Here is a 16,193-nt window from a genome sequence, read left to right on the forward strand (position 1 = left end):
AGAAGGAAAAAAAATGACAAAAAAAGGCTTAAAAACGATCAAGGCATCAGACTTCTCAACAGCAACACGGGAAGCTAGAAGACAAAGGAGTACTGCTTTTGATTTCTGAAGGAAAATTATTTCCTACCTATAATTCTATATGTAGCCAAACTTTCACTTCAGTGTGAGATTAGAATAAACGTGTTCAAAGAGGTAAAGTCTCAAAAATTAATTATTGTGCATTTTTCTATGGGAAATTACTGGAGGATGTGTCCCATCAAAGGATACAATAAACCAAGAAAGAGGACAATATGAGATCCAGGAAATAAAGGATCCAACACAAAAACAAGGAAAAAGGATTTCCAGAATAGCAATAAAGGGAAATCATACAAGGATAATTGTATCTCAGGCAGACTGAAGGATGATAGCAAACTCCAAGAAGAATATTGCCAAGAAAAAATAAATTGAAAGTAGCAGATTACCTGATCCATACAAATTTATTGAAAGATTTTACACCTCTGCTGGGGAAGTTGGGGATGAGGAAATAATAGGTCTATAAAAAATAAGCAACTTTGAAAAGTAAGGCAATTATTAACTAAAGAGAAAACAAAAAAAAAATTATACAAGAAATGTAATCTTAGTATGTTACATTGCTAAAGTTTGATTATATACAGTTAGAATCCTGTAGACACGCAATTTGGATTAACCAAAAACTGTGGTGTATCTGTGCTGGAAGGGAGAGAAGTGTGTATGGGAGGGGTAAGTGCCAAGGTGGGGGTTAAGTTCTCTTCCAAAGTAAGAAGTTAATACGTTAAAAACTAAAATTTCCAAAATGAAAAATAAGTAATGTGTGTTGTTTACAAACATAGAGGTAAACACCAGAAGAAATAACTAAAGAATTGGAAGTGGCTGCCTGTGGAGAGTACTGAGAAGTGCAAATCCCGTTCACTGTTAGTGATGAGCCTTGTAGAACTCTTTCTATACCATGTATGTGTGCCATTTTGATTTAAAGAAAAAGTTTCCCACCTCCTCCCAAATTTATTCAGAACACATATGCAGATGGAAATAGCAGTGAACACTCAGTAAACACTTCATCCCTGGTGCTTCACTCACTCCTGTGCTAATGCCTTTAATGTCTTGGTGGGCATCTTGTATTCTCTTTCAATCAATGGTCTGTTTAACCATTACAATAGCAGCTAATCCTACTACTTCAACAGGCACTATCCATGAAAGAATATTTTCCATTAGAAATACAACTAGGATTTTTCTGGGATAATTCACCACCTTGACTTTGCAACATTCCATGATGTCATCCGGCATTTAAAAATAGGTGCAAAACTGCTGAGCTGCCCACAGTTAGCATTTATTATTTAGAAGGTGAATATTCTTTAGAGTGTCAAGCCAACTTAAAGCATTAGGTAGATATTAAACACCCAACTGCAGATATGGAGCTCAAGAGTGAGTTCTAGAATAAAAATATGGGTTTAAAAGCCAATTATGTGGTTGAAGCCATGACTGTGGATGGCAAGACAGGGTGGTAGCTAAAGGAGTTTTAAGACAGAAGGAGGGTTTATTTTTTAAAGAGAGAAGAGACATAAACTATCAATTATTCTCATCACTCCTGCATTTGCAACCTCTTCTCCCATCTCTTCCTTTCCAGAGGAATTAGACAGGGCCAGGGCTGCAAAGAGCACAGCGTCAATACTTCGTTTTGGTGCCAACTCAGGCTGCAGCTGTGTGTCTGTAAACAGTACAGTTCAGAATTTGTCACAGATGATGCCAGCCAATGAGAAGGTGTCTAGGTATTCATAGCAGGGTTTGCTATTTTTTCAGTAGTAAATGTTATATGTCAGTTATTTTCTAACAAAGAAAAATTGGTGATACACATTTTTAATTACAAAATATTTTTTAAATGTATAGCTCAATACATGAGTGCATGCTGGATTTAGCATGAACACTGGTTTAACTCTGCATTCCCTTCCATAAACATTCCAATGTACACTTACATCAAGTACCTAATTTATTAAATTGATGTTTAACATGATTTAGTTATTTCAAACATCAGTTATGGTATGACTTTGTTACAAATTATTCAATACGTGGCATACCCAAAAAGCGCTTTAAATTAAAGATACTCAAAAGGTTTAATACTCTCATAAAGCAATGGTCAATTATTGAAAATTGAATTTGTGCTGGGTATTGTTAACCTCCTATATATAAATCACTGATTATGCTAATAAGGAAATATGTGCGATTTGCTTTAGAAAACGCATTTACTTGTTTTTAAACCTCAACAAGTCTGAAAACTCCCTAAGGTTTTAAAGTTACTCATTTTATGTTTGATCAAGAAGAAAGTTTTCTTCTCAGCTAATTAGAGAGTGCCTACTGTGTGGTAAGTGCTTTCTATGCATTTTCTCGTTTAGACCTTAATAGCAAACACACGAGGTAGTGGTTTCCTATTTGATAAAGTAGAAAGGTGATGAGCTATATTTTAAACACAAATTTGTCTAATCCCAAAATCCATCATTTTGTCAGTACATGCTTCTTTCATTGTAGGGTATTTAAAACCATTTTTTAAAAAAAGTTCTGACTGCTCTGCCCCATGTTTCAGCTGCTACAGCTGTCCATGAGGCTCAGAACCTTCCTCTGCAGATGCCTGTCACCCCTAGGCCAGGGGGAGAAGGTGTAGCCAGAACCATGTTGTGAAAACATTCAAACAGCCCATGAAGAAGACCACTTTGGGGGAGGGAGAGCTGGCCCCCTGGCAACAACCATCAACCCCTTGCCAACCACACGCTTGAGCCTCCTGGGACTTAGATCCACCAGCTCTGGGCCAGCCATCAAGTCACGGCAAACTCCTGAGAGATCCTGAACCAGAACTGCCCATTTACGCCACTCTCAAATATCTCATACACACAAACTATGAGGATAACAAATGTTTGTTTTTTAAATTCTGATATTCTTTTATTAAATATATGAGCAATTCCTTCTGAATGTGGGCAAACTTTCCAGTCTTACCACCAACTCCTTTCCCTTTCCAAACAAAATGGGTACATTATGACTACAAAAAAATACCCACTGTTTTACTGAAAGGGGGGTGGGGGGAGAAGGAGACAGAAGAGGGAGAAAGGAAAAGAAGAAGAAAGGAAAAAAAGAAAAACAAACAAAACCCCACCAAGTCTTTCTCAATATTAGTCACCACCCTCATGTTCTCTTTTCCCTTCTTGGCTCAGCTTCCTTTTTTTTTTTATTTTTTTTAAGATTTATTTTATTATTTATTTGAGAGAGAAAGAGAGAGCACGAGCAGGAGGGGGAGAGGGAGAGAGAGAATCTCAAGCAGACTCTGCGCTCCGCGCAGAGCCTGACACAGGGCTCAATCTGACAACCTGGAGATCATGACCTGAGCCAAAAACCAAGAATCGGAGGCTTAACTGACTGTGCCACCCAGGCGCGCCTTGGATCAGCTTCTTCTAAAGTATACCCTAATCTTTTTTTTTTCTTTTTAAACATTTTTATTTATTTGACAGAGAGAGACCTAACGAGAGAGGGAACACAAGCAGGGGCAATGGGAGAGGGAGAAGCAGGCTTCCCACTGTGCAGGCAGCCTGATGCGGGGCTCGATCCCAGGACCCTGGGATCATGACCTGAGCCGAAGGCAGACGCTTAACGACTGAGCCACCCAGCGCCCCTAAAATATATCCTAATCTTGCTACTTCTTTCTATCCCAATTACCTCTCCAGTTTAGAACACCATCTTATCTTGCCTAGAGCATTTCATGCCTCTGATTGGCCTCCCATATCAACTTTTAAGCCATCATAATCCATTTCCCATAGAAATAGAAAAATATTTTCAGATTTTTAATATATAATGTACAATATGTAATAATAGTTAATATAACTTAAAATATTTTTAAATATACAAATTGGACCATTTTATCTGTCTGAAGCTCTTCAAAAACTTCTCATTGCATAGGTCTTCAAGTCCTTACATTGGCTTACATACCCCTATGTGATTTGGCCCCTACCTCTTCTATGTGATCTTCCTTCACTCCCCCTAGAAAGACAAGTTGGGGTAAAACTGTAAAGACCCTTGGATAAAATGCAGCAAATCTGAACTTTATCCCAAATGTCACTACTAATTTTCAAACTTTTTTTTCCTGGTAGACCCCTTTTTCCTTCAATTAAATATTATACTAACTCCAACATATAAAACTTGTAAAAGTAGAGATGCTCTGACTGAAGCAAGGTCCAGAGGCCCATCCCAACCACTAATACCAACAGTTCTCTAAGGCCAAATGGTTACATATGGGGGACCAGCCTTTATTTCTCAATTTCTAATTATATTGCATTGCCTGGATTGACCTTCCATGGCTTAACGTCTCTCCCGGATTTTGTCTTTTAACTCTGAGAATATTTCTTTATCTTCCAGATTACTATTTCAGACTGTACTTAGATCTCTTACGTTGTTTTGCTCTTCTGATATACAGAAAGACCTACTCTTGAACAACACATGTTTGAACTGCACAGGCCCACTTATACCAGAAGTTTTTCAATAAACAAATATATTTTCTTTTCCTTATGATTTTCTTTATATATTTTCTTTTCTCTACCTTACTTTATTAAAAGAATATAGTATATAATATATATAACATACAAAATATGTGTTAATTGACTACTTATGTTATCAGTAAGGCTTCCAGTCAACAACAGCCTACTAGTAATTAAGTTTTGGGGGAGTCAAAAGTTATACTCAGATTTTCAATTGTGCAGGAGGTCGGCACTCCTAGCCCCCATGCTGTTCAAGGGTCAATGGTATATATTTATAGCTTTTTATATCATTATTTTTAAAATTTTAAGTAGGCTCCACACCCAATGTGGGGCTCAAACTCACAACCCTGAGATCAAGTTGCATGCTCAACTGACTGAACCAGCCAGACACCCCTATATATTTTTTTAATTTTAAATCATATGTTTAATTTCAAAGATCTTTTTCTCATTGCTTCTTTTGAATCATGGTCTATTCTTGTTCCATTATCTTCTGGAATCTCTCAAAAATTACTGATGAGGATATATTTTATATGTTCTGTTCTTTGAAATCAATGTTTCATCCAAATCACTGGTTTGTTCATCTTGGCTCTTCTTTTTCCTGCTATTGGTTTTCTTAAGTGTCTGATGATCCCTAGCTATCCACTCATATTTATAAACAAAAATCTAAGTTGATGAGTATACACAGCTGGCCCAGGTTTTCTCTATAGCCATGTAGATATTTTGCCCATCCAGTCTCTTTCCTGTACAGGAAGACTGACTGCTGGTATATAAGTGGCCATAGTCACATTAAGATGTGTAGGCTAGCCTACAGATGCAAGCTGAGGAGGCCCCAAGTGACAAAAACAGAGGAGTTTTACTCTGGTTGTGGAGTACTCTAACATATTTCCCCCCTGGACAGGACTATCTTTCATTTTTCCTCCCGTCCACATGTGTAACACAGATAAGTCCTCCCAAGTTACTTCACGTGTACTCTTTTCTCACGTCCCTACAGCCACACTGGAAATCTTTCCCAAATAGGTAGTTTACCTTACACAACATGGATTTTGAATTTCAGAAACGAACCAATGCCACTGCAGCCTGCTACCACTAGAGAGAGAGAGAGAGAGAGAGAGAGAAAGAGAGAGAGAGAGAGAGAGTGTGTGTCAGAGAGAAAGAGGGAGAGAGGAAAGAATGGAGAATGCATGTGTATGTGACAGATTTGAGGAGAAAGAACTGGGCAAGGAGAAATACCATCTTCCTATTTAAGACACATACCTTTAAATAATTACCTCTACTAGCAAGAACTTGAAAGTTTTAATGGTTTCCTTTCATGCACAGTTGTTTTCTGTGCCATTCTGGGCTGTCATTTTCCAGCCTTCTGCTTTCAGCCTCTCAGGAATTCCTCCCAATTTCTGATGGCACCATTTCATGTCTTCCAACAGTGTTGAGATTTATCTTTACTTCTTCTGGTTTTAAAGAATTTGGAAAAGAAAGGGAAGTAGTGGCACCTATTCAAAAGGTGATTTAGAAAAGGAAAAGGCCTCTAGAATATCTATGAATTTAAAAGAAAGATATAGTGGAGTAACAAAGGTTATAGACAGAATAAAATTCAAACCTCTTGTCAGGACCTACCTCTCCAAATTTATCATTTACCACTGTCCTCCTTATTCACTACAATCCAGAAACATGGGCTTTTTGTTTCTCAAAAATATGAATCTTATTCCTATGAGTTTTTGTGCTCTTCTTTTATGTGGAAATCTGATTCTTCTCATAATTCTCTGCGCATATGTCACTTCTTCCCAAAAGTCTTCTCCAATGGTCACCATATAAAATAACACCATCCCAGTTTCTGTCACATCATTCTTTTTTATTTTAACTTTACTGAGCTTATCCTACACTAAGATTATTTCTTTTTTTTAGAGTATGATATGTTAGTCACCATACACTAAGATTATTTCTTTGCTTACTTATCTGAGTACTCGACTAGCACAAGTGCTACATAAAGCTGCTTTGTAACATCTCACACTGTATCATATAAATATTCAATAAATATTTGATAAATAAAGATTTGAGAAGACATAGCCATGACACACGATCTCAGAAGTCAAGAGAAGAGGATAAAAATCAAAGCTGAAGTGTTAGCCATGAAAAGAAATTTACTTATTTCTGAGATAATTAGGAACGAAAGAAGGATAAAGATTAAGATGTTTTCAGGTGCTGGGAGACTTATTTTTTCCTAATGAAGAATGAAGAGAGGTCTTCTGTTGAGTAAGGCAAAGAGAATAGGGGGAGGCTCAGTATGAGTGATTTTAGATAAAGTCACTGTGAGGAAAAGGAAAGAAAGCAATCTGGAAACGAACACCTCCACTTTACCCTGTCCCTTCCACCAGTTCACAAATACTGTTGATTTTTTTTGCCCAATTTATATTAATTCCCTCTCCTCTCCAGTGCTATAGTTTGATTTGGTTCTGGCCCTCTACTCCTTTTCTGGACTATTTCAATAATCTCTCCAAAGAACCTCTCTTTGCCCCAACCTAACCCACTGATAGATTAATCTTATCAAATAATGAATCTTATCATATCATTCTTCTGTTTATAAGATACTGAAAATAACACTAAAGGCACGATCACTTTATTTTTTTTGATTGTGAAATACATTATACATCCTAAAGTATAAAACATATAAGTACTATTTAATGAATAAAATTAATATCCTGTACCCACCCACCAGTTTAAGAAATCGAACACTACCAGTACCATAAAATGCTTGTGTCCCCTCCCAAGTCACATCCCTCCAATCCCCTCCTCCAGAGGTGACTTGCACCCTGAATTTTAGGTTACTTTCCTTTTTCAAAATAGATTATTACCTATATATGTATCCTGAAGAATATATTACTGATGAATGTATAAACAAGATGTGATATATCTATACAATGGAATGTTCTTCAGCCTTAAAAGGAATGAAATCACTCCAGTTAAAATCCTATGACTTCCTATTGCCAAGAGCATAGAGCTTTTAGCAAGTCAATCACAGCCTTCATTATCATTTCCCCCTACTATCTTTCTTGTCCTACTTCTAACAACAACCCTGGAACTGTCCCTAGCTGACATACAACTTGTTACTTCTACAGGCTTCTACTTTCCTACCTTTTAATATGTTGCCGCTTTACCTGGAATATATTTCCCACTATTCAGTAGCTTCTTTAAGTGTGCTTTTCAGCTCGGAGGTGGTATGCTGCTTCAGGATGAAGCTGAACATTTCTTTCCCAACTACTGGCTGCCAGAAACTCATTGAAGTGGATGATGAACGCAAACTTCAGAGCTTTTATGAGAAGCCTATGGCCACAGAAGTTGCTGCTGATGCTCTGGGTGAAGACTGGAAGGATTACGTGGTCCGAATCAGTGGTGGCACTGACAGACAAGCCTTCCCCAGGAAGCAAGGTGTCTTGACACATGGCCGTGTCCACCCGCTGCTGAGTAAGGGGCATTACTGCTATAGACCAAGGAGGACTGGTGAGAGAAGGCGCGAATCTGTATGGGGGTGCATTGTGGATGCCAATCTCAGTGTTCTCAACTTGGTCATTGTAAAAAAAGGGGAGAAGGATATTCCTGGACTCACTGATACTACTATGCCTTGTCACCTGGGGCCCAAAAGAGCCAGCAGAATCCGCAAACTTTTCAATCTCTCTGAAGAAGAGGACATCTGCCAGTATGTTGTGGGAAAGCCCCTAAACAAAGAAGGTAAGAAACCTAGAACTAAAGCTCCCAGGATTCATTGTCTTGTTACTCCATGTGCCCTCCAACACCAATGTTGGCGTATTGCTTTGAAGAAACAGTGCATTAAGAAAAATGAGGAAGAGACTGAGGAATATGCTAAACTTCTGGCCAAGAGAATGAAGAAGGGCAAAGAAAAAGAAAGGCCAGGAACAGACTGCCAGGAGACAGAGGCTGTCCGCTCTGACAGCTTCTACCTCTAAGACTGAGTCCAGTCAAAAATGAGATCTTCTAAGAGTGACAAATAAATAAGATCAGACATCAAAAAAAATTTTTTTTTAATTTTTTAAAAATGTGCTTTTCAGATGCAGCCTCCTCCATGAAGCATTCCCTGTTCCCGAGCCAGACAGAACCCTTCCTTCATCTGAAATCACACAGCACTTCATCTGAATTTCCCATATAGTGTGCATTTTCTACCCTTATATTTCTACTCTAACTGCCTGATACCTTTTCAATCACTTTCAACTATTGGTTTCAGTGACACTGCACTCTCCTCATTTTCAACCTACCTTTCTCTAGCTGCTGCTTCTTAGTATTTTTCACTGGTTCTTCCTCTGTCCATCTCTTAAATATTGGATTCCTCAGGGTCCTACTCAGAGTCCTCCAAGATCTCTTCTCTTTAGATCCTCCCAGCAAAACACCTGATCTACTCCAATTACTACCTACATGTTGATGACTTAGTCACTAGCTCTCATTTCTCTCCTGAGCAGCTAGTTTATGTATCTACCTTCTATTGGCCATCTTCCATCCACATTAACATGAAGTTCACAGTTTATAAAACTGTATTCATATTCTTCCTTTTCTGACTCTTCCATGATTCCAATCACATTGAACGGAAGTGCTATCCATCTAATTACCTAAGTTAGAAACTTGAGTGTCACTTTTACTACTATTTATTTCTTCCACAAACTCCACATCCTATCAATCATCAACTCTGGTGCTGTTACTAATTAAAATTTCATAAATTCATCTAGTTCTTTCTATCTCTACTGCTACCAAAATAGTGACTCAAACACATCTCAACCAATTACCCAGAAAGTGCTCACTTTGTACCCTTGTCTCTAATCTAACTTCTTTCAACCCATTCTCCATATTGTTGCCAGCAAAATCATTCCAAACAGCAACAAGAATCATGTCATTTCTCTGAAAAGCCTTAATGACTTTCCATTGCACCAAGGATGAAATTCCAATAATACGTAAGACCATGCACAAAATACTCCTTGCTCACACCTCCAGCTTCATCTCTGAATACTGAAGTCTTAGAGTCCCATGAGTCATGCCATGTTCTCTATTCCTCTTTTCCTCTGCACATACCTCATGTGAAACGCACTTACCTATCCCCATGACTCTTTCCCTTCTAACAAGTCACCAGGCTAACCCTTATACATGTTATGCCTCAGGTTAGCCAAAACTTTCTCCAGGAGGCTTTTCCCAACACCAGGCTCCACTAAGATTTGGTTAGACGGTCAAACCTAATTCCACCACATGTACTTTCAGAGTACCCTGTACGTTCCCCAATCATGGTACTCATCAACGTACATTCTTAGATTTTAATTACCTATTTACTTGTCTGTGTCCCTCATAAGACTGAAATCAACTTGAGCCCTGATAGGTAACTTAATTACTCTTATAGAACATAGTACATATTTTATAAATATTTGTTGTCAAATGAATGAATGAATGTCTTATCTCTACTAAATAAGAAGGTATGTCCCCCAATGGCAAAATCTGAGTATGATAAATCTGCAATCACCATATACTATGCTCAAAAAAACAAGAATTTTAAAAAATTTCACAAAGGTCAAATAAGGCTTAAATTTCAAAGAACATGATCTGCATTCAAAAGGATGGCTCAAAATGCTAAGAAAGGAGCCCCAAGAGTCACACAGTCCAGACTCCTGCCTTTAATCAAGTCAAATATAATCAATCCCTCAATTATATATGACCAAGTATTTATAAATTGTTGTTAGCAATACTATGTAAAGTAACATGTGAAGTTACAAAATTAGATATATAGAATCCCAAACAAGATGTAAAAATAAAAATTGACACTAAGAGGCATCCATATTGGGAAAGGAATTAAACCATCACTATTTGCAGATAACATGATATTATACATAGAAAATCCTAAAGACTTCACCAAAAAACCACTGGAAGTAACATATAAATTCAGTAAAGTTCAGGATACAAAATTAATACCCAGAAATTGATAGCTTTTCTATACACTAATAACAAAGTAGCAGAAAATGAAATTAAGAAAAAAATCCCATTTACAATTGCACCAAAAAGAAAAAAATACCTCAGAACTTAACCAAAGAGGTGAAAGATCTGCACTCTGAAAACTACAAAACACTGGTGAAAGAAACTGAAGACGACCCAAACAAATGGAAAGATATTCCATGCTCATGAATTGGAAGAACCAATATTGTTAAAATGTCTATACTACCCAAAGCAATCTACAGATTCAATGTAATCCCTATCAAAATACTAACAGCAGGGGCGCCTGGGTGGCGCAGTCATTAAGCGTCTGCCTTAGGCTCAGGGCGTGATCCCAGCCTTCTGGCTCCTCTGGGAGCCTGCTTCTTCCTCTCCCACTCCCCCTGCTTATGTTCCCTCTCTCACTGGCTGTCTCTGTCAAATAAATAAATAAAATCTTAAAAAAAAAATACCAACAGCATTTTTCACAGAACTAGAATAATCCTAAAATTTGTATGGAACCACAAAATACCTTGGATAGCCAATTTTGAGAAGAAGAACAAAGCTGAAGGTATTAATCCCAGATTTCAGGATATACTACAAAGCTGTAATAATCAAAAAAGTATGGTACTGGCACAAATACAGACACACAGATCCATGGAACAGAATAGGCAGCCCAGAAATAAACTCACACTTTATGGCCAATTAACCTATGACTAAGAAGACAATATACAACAGGAAAAAGACAGTCTCTTCAACAAATGGTGCTGGGAAAACTGGACAGGTATATGCAAAAGAAAGAAACTAGACAACTTTCTTACACCATACATAAAAATAAACTCAAGTAGATTAAAGACCTAAATATGAGACCTGAAACCATAAAAATCCTATAAGAGAACACAGACAGAAATGTCTCTGACATCAGCAGTAGTAACATTTTTCTAGGCATGTCTCCTAAGCCAAAGGAAACAAAAGTAAAAAATAAACCATTGGGACTGCATAAAAATAAAAAGCTTTTTTACACAGTGAAGGAAACCAACAACAAAATAAAAAGGCAACCTACTGAATGGGAGAAGATATTTGCAAATGACATATCCGATAAAGGGTTTATATCCAAAATATATAAATAACTTACACAGTCAACACCAAAAAAAACTCCAAATAATCATTAAAAATGGGCAAAGGACCTGAATAGACAGTTGTCCAAAGAAGACACATAGATGGCCAATCGATATATGAAAAGATGCTCAACATCACTGATCATTAGGAAGATGTAAATCAAAACCACAATAAGATATCACCTAACTCCTGTCAGAATGTCATTTATCAAAAAGACAAAAAATAATAAATGTTGATGAGGATGTGGAGAAAAGGGAACCCTCACACACTGTCAGTGGGAATGTAAACTGGTGCAGCCACTGTGGAAAACAGTATGGAGGTTCCTCAAAAAATTAAAAAGAGAAATACTATATGACCCAATAACTCCACTACTGGGTATTCCCCCCCCCAAAAAAAAACCCCAAAAAATACTGATTTGGAAGGATACATGTATCCCTATGTTTATTGTAGCACTATTTATTGAAGCCAAAATATGGAAGCAATCCAATCATCCATTGATAGAAAATGAATAAGGAAGATGGAGGTGTGTATGTGTGTGTGTGTGTGTGTGTGTATACATAAATAAATAATAAATAAATATTATATATATACATACATACACACACACACACACATATATTTCATAGCCATAAAAAAGATGAGATTGTGCCATTTACAACAACATAGACAGACCTCAAGAGTATTATGCTAAGTGAAATAAGTCAGATGAAAAAGACAAATACTTATGATTTCACTCATATGTGGAATCTAAAACAACTAACAAAAAACAGAATCAGAGAACTGATGGTTGCAAGAGGGAAGGGGGGTGGGAGGGACAGGCAAAATGAGTGAAGGAGAGTGGGAGATACAGGTTTCCAGTTATGGAATGAATAAGTCATGGGCATAAAAGGATTAGCGTAAGGAATATAGTCAATGCATTATAATAGTGTATGGTGACGAATGGTAGCTACACTATTGTGAACATAGATAGCATAAAGTATTAACTTGTGGAATCACTACGTTGTACCGGAAACTAATGATATTGTGTGTCAATGATATTCAAATAAAATAATTAATTAAAAATAATAATTGATTTACTACATAAGAACCAATTCACTAATACGCTAGTGTGGAAAAATAAGAAACATTGAGAAATGTGACTATCCTGTAGAATTAGTTCACTGTAATATACTTGAGTTTAGAGCTTTTCATCTTAAAATACTTTAAACCATCACTTAAAAATTAAAAATTCACTTTTGACAAATTGTTTTGGGTACTCAAAGGGAGAGAAATTCATACAAGCAAGGTTATCCAGCTATGAAGATGATTTGTATACCCCAACAATTTTAGCATATATTTCTGACATAAGTCTGCTTTTAAATATACAACATCCTGGGTATTTTCTTTATAGCTTAATATCAATCATCAAAATCACTAGTGTCAACACCTCCTTCAAAAGCATTCATTCATGTCTCATTCAAGGAAAATATTTTTAAAGCATGTATTATTTTGACATGTATTTTCAAACCAACAAGATTTCCGCCATTTATTAAGGGTTTATAGTTTTTAAAGTAGTAAAGCTAGCAGAAAAGATGAAACTAGCCCAACAGAATTTCACTGTCCAATGGTTCTGAGTCAGAATCATATTGCTCCTAATGAAGTAACATTTAAGAAAAGGAAATTATGTATTCATGGAAATCAGTCACTTTTATTTTGTTCTGAGATATCATATGAGGTGAGATGTAAAATAACTCTACAGTTAGTGTATATTTTCAAAACAATATAGGCTTTGTCATTAGAATTCATGGGCTTGGGGCATCTGAGCAGCTCAGCTGGTTAAACAGCCAACTCTTGATTTCATCTCAGGTCATGATCTCAGGTCTTGGGATGAAGCCCCACATCTAGCTCTGTGCTCAACAGGAAGTCTGCTTGAGGATTCTCTCTCTCCCTCTCCCTCTGCCCCTCACCACACACATTCTCTATCAAACAAGTCTTTAAAAAAAAATTATGGGCTGTTGTCTATTTCTCAGACTTTTCTCAATTTTCCTCTTTGCAATTCCTGAATACAAGTCTCCCAGAACTTTAAAAAACTGTTAAAGAATATTGTTTTAATATCTGTTGCCGAAATATTTAAAGAAAACAGATTTTTAGCAAACATAGTATTTGATGAGAAGTGAAACTTTCGCCAAATATATGCAATTATTAAATTTTTTAAAAAATTTGTCTTTTCTTCTAAGACAGTGAACCCAAAATTTACACTTATACAGAAAACTAAGTTATCTCATTGCAGTCTTGCTAATTTTTTGACACCTAAAGCCCCTCTTTTCACTTGAAATAGAAAGTGTACATATACTGCAAGATAAAAGCAGATAAAATTCTCTCACATTGCCAAAACTTCTGTAACACGGAGTTAGAATAAACTGAGTATGCTGAATAAAGTCTGCTCCACAATTGGTGGTTAAAAATTAACTCTGGTAATACTTTGATTACTCCAAGTTTTATCAAACCAATTTTTAGTAGTGTATTTCTTTCTAATAGTTGAGCTATTATCTATAGGCAATCAGAGAATTTGAACCAATAATATCATTTATTGACAGATGAACAGAATGGTAGATAATGGCTAATAAATTGCTTCTTGAGTGATTCAGGACATGCTTTGCATTCCCTATTTCTTAAATACTCTAGTAACTTCATCTCTACTGTTATTCTAAATAGAAGCAAGGATTTCTATTAAAAGGTTATGTTCCAGTAGTTTTGTAGTAAGTCCTATTTTGAAAAGCAATTAAATTTTAAAACAACTAGACTTTAAAAATCTATATAGAAATTGTTTTCTGTATCACTATTCAAGGTGGCTTAAAGGTGATGTGCACAATTCTATTCAATACAAAAACAAGTTTCCTATATTAAGAAATAGTATTTGATTTACAAACTATTTTTATAAATAAGATGTAAATATTTATTTGACCTCTGTCAAATACTTGTTCTTCTTTCATAACTAGGTTAAACTCCTATAAAGTTAGGTTACTAACAGCTAGTGTAAACAAATTAACGAATTAAAAGAAGGTATAGAATTCAGAAAGTTCATTACATATAATGTTCACTTTTGGAGGAGATAATTATGTACACTCTGTTCAAGTAAAGCAGAAGTAGAGAAAGCAGCTTGTTGGCATCAAAGCCTCCTCTTACGGTTGGTTAAGGAACGGACGTGGTACTTGCAAGACGCACCTCTAACCCTTCAGAAATAAAGGAATGCTAATGGTGGGCCAGAAAGCATGTAACAGTGTGTTTTATATTAGATATGCTAAAAATTATGTTTCCATATGTGATTGTTTATGTTAAATACAAAATGAGGAAAAGCAGCAAATTTATTTTCCTAATTAAAACATGATTATTTCAGTTTTTAATTGGTCCCATTTTGATTTACTAAGCATTGAAACTCAAATGGGTTTCAGGAATGCTTTATCATTTTCCAAACTGCACCAAAGAGTTCTTACTGTCAGGATTTATAATTCAATACAGCATATAATAAAGTAAGTAATAATCATATATGGTCTTTTATTTCACATAATTCTTAATGGTATAATGTTGAAAAAACTTATTTCAGATTGCTTTCATGTTGTTTTTACCATAATAGTCTTTCCTGTTTTTTCAAAATCATTTAACATTATGGAATATACAGAACAAACATTAAAATATATAGCAAATATTTTAATTTTGCCTCAGTTGGTATTAAAGCAGCAAATACTAGGTTTCTGCCCTTTTCTCCCCACTTTCTCTGATTGACAAATTCTTCACTAAGATGCTTAAAAGTAAGGGTAGAAGAGTCTTGTAAAGCTAGATGAGTTAATAATTTCAAAGTAATGAGACTAAGATCCAACTTCTTTTTTTAACACTACTGTGAAATCTCTTTGGGCTAAATTTTTGGTCAGCATGTGAGAATTAGTCATAGCGATCCCATCACCCTAATGAGTATTCTATGTATAACTTACTACACATCAAACATAAGTCTTGCACAGTTTCTTTCAAATATCTAAATAAATATGTACATATATAACACAAAATCCAAATTCTTTATAAAACTTTAACAAACTTATATAATGAACATAGATACACATACTTACACATCAGTAATATATATACACTACACACACACACAACTTACATCTCCACACTCTACCAATCTTTTTACATAGCTAAGAAGTTGAGTTATAGTCATTAAAAGGATTATCCAAAATAAGTGCCTGCATAGCAATATCCTTGAATGGGGTCTGAATGAGCTATATATTTAACAGAGCGTGTCAAATGTGAGGATTCCCATTCTTAAGACTATATGTATTGCTTAACTGAAACTGTTTGAAGCCTGAATACCGCATTCAATAATACAGGCCTGGGAAGGAAGCAATTTTTTTTTTCTTCCTGAAGTGAATTTGATGCTTCTGAAAGACTGACAGATTTGGAAGAAAAAGTATAGCTTTAAACTAAATTAAGTATTCACAGAACAAACACTGCAGCTGCAAGAGCAATTCAAATTTCCTATCACCAATGTTTCAGTCCTCTTTTTAAAAGAACGATTTCTGAGGTCAGAGGTTACTCCCATTTTCATGGCTATTCAGCCCCCTG

General features: G+C 36.0%; 2 protein-coding genes across 23 annotated transcripts in view; one reads left to right on the top strand and one right to left on the bottom strand.

Moving 5' to 3' along the window:
- The window catches only part of WDPCP (WD repeat containing planar cell polarity effector), a 489,024-nt gene that overhangs the window by 360,278 nt on the left and 112,553 nt on the right, over positions 1–16,193 (bottom strand). The gene's annotated exons all lie outside the window — the stretch shown is intronic.
- LOC113245065 (40S ribosomal protein S6-like) lies at positions 515–11,172 on the top strand. Its single transcript, XM_048222492.2, has one exon. It carries the CDS (start codon positions 7,661–7,663, stop codon positions 8,480–8,482), a length of 822 nt encoding a protein of 273 aa, XP_048078449.1. The 5' UTR covers positions 515–7,660; the 3' UTR covers positions 8,483–11,172.

Source organism: Ursus arctos, unplaced genomic scaffold, assembly GCF_023065955.2.
Source record: "Ursus arctos isolate Adak ecotype North America unplaced genomic scaffold, UrsArc2.0 scaffold_8, whole genome shotgun sequence".
In the NCBI taxonomy this organism is placed as follows: Eukaryota; Metazoa; Chordata; class Mammalia; order Carnivora; family Ursidae; genus Ursus; species Ursus arctos.

Coding starts and splice junctions, on each gene's coding strand:
- LOC113245065 (XM_048222492.2), top strand. CDS start 7,661: ATGTTGCCGCTTTACCTGGAATATATTTCCCACTATTCAGTAGCTTCT.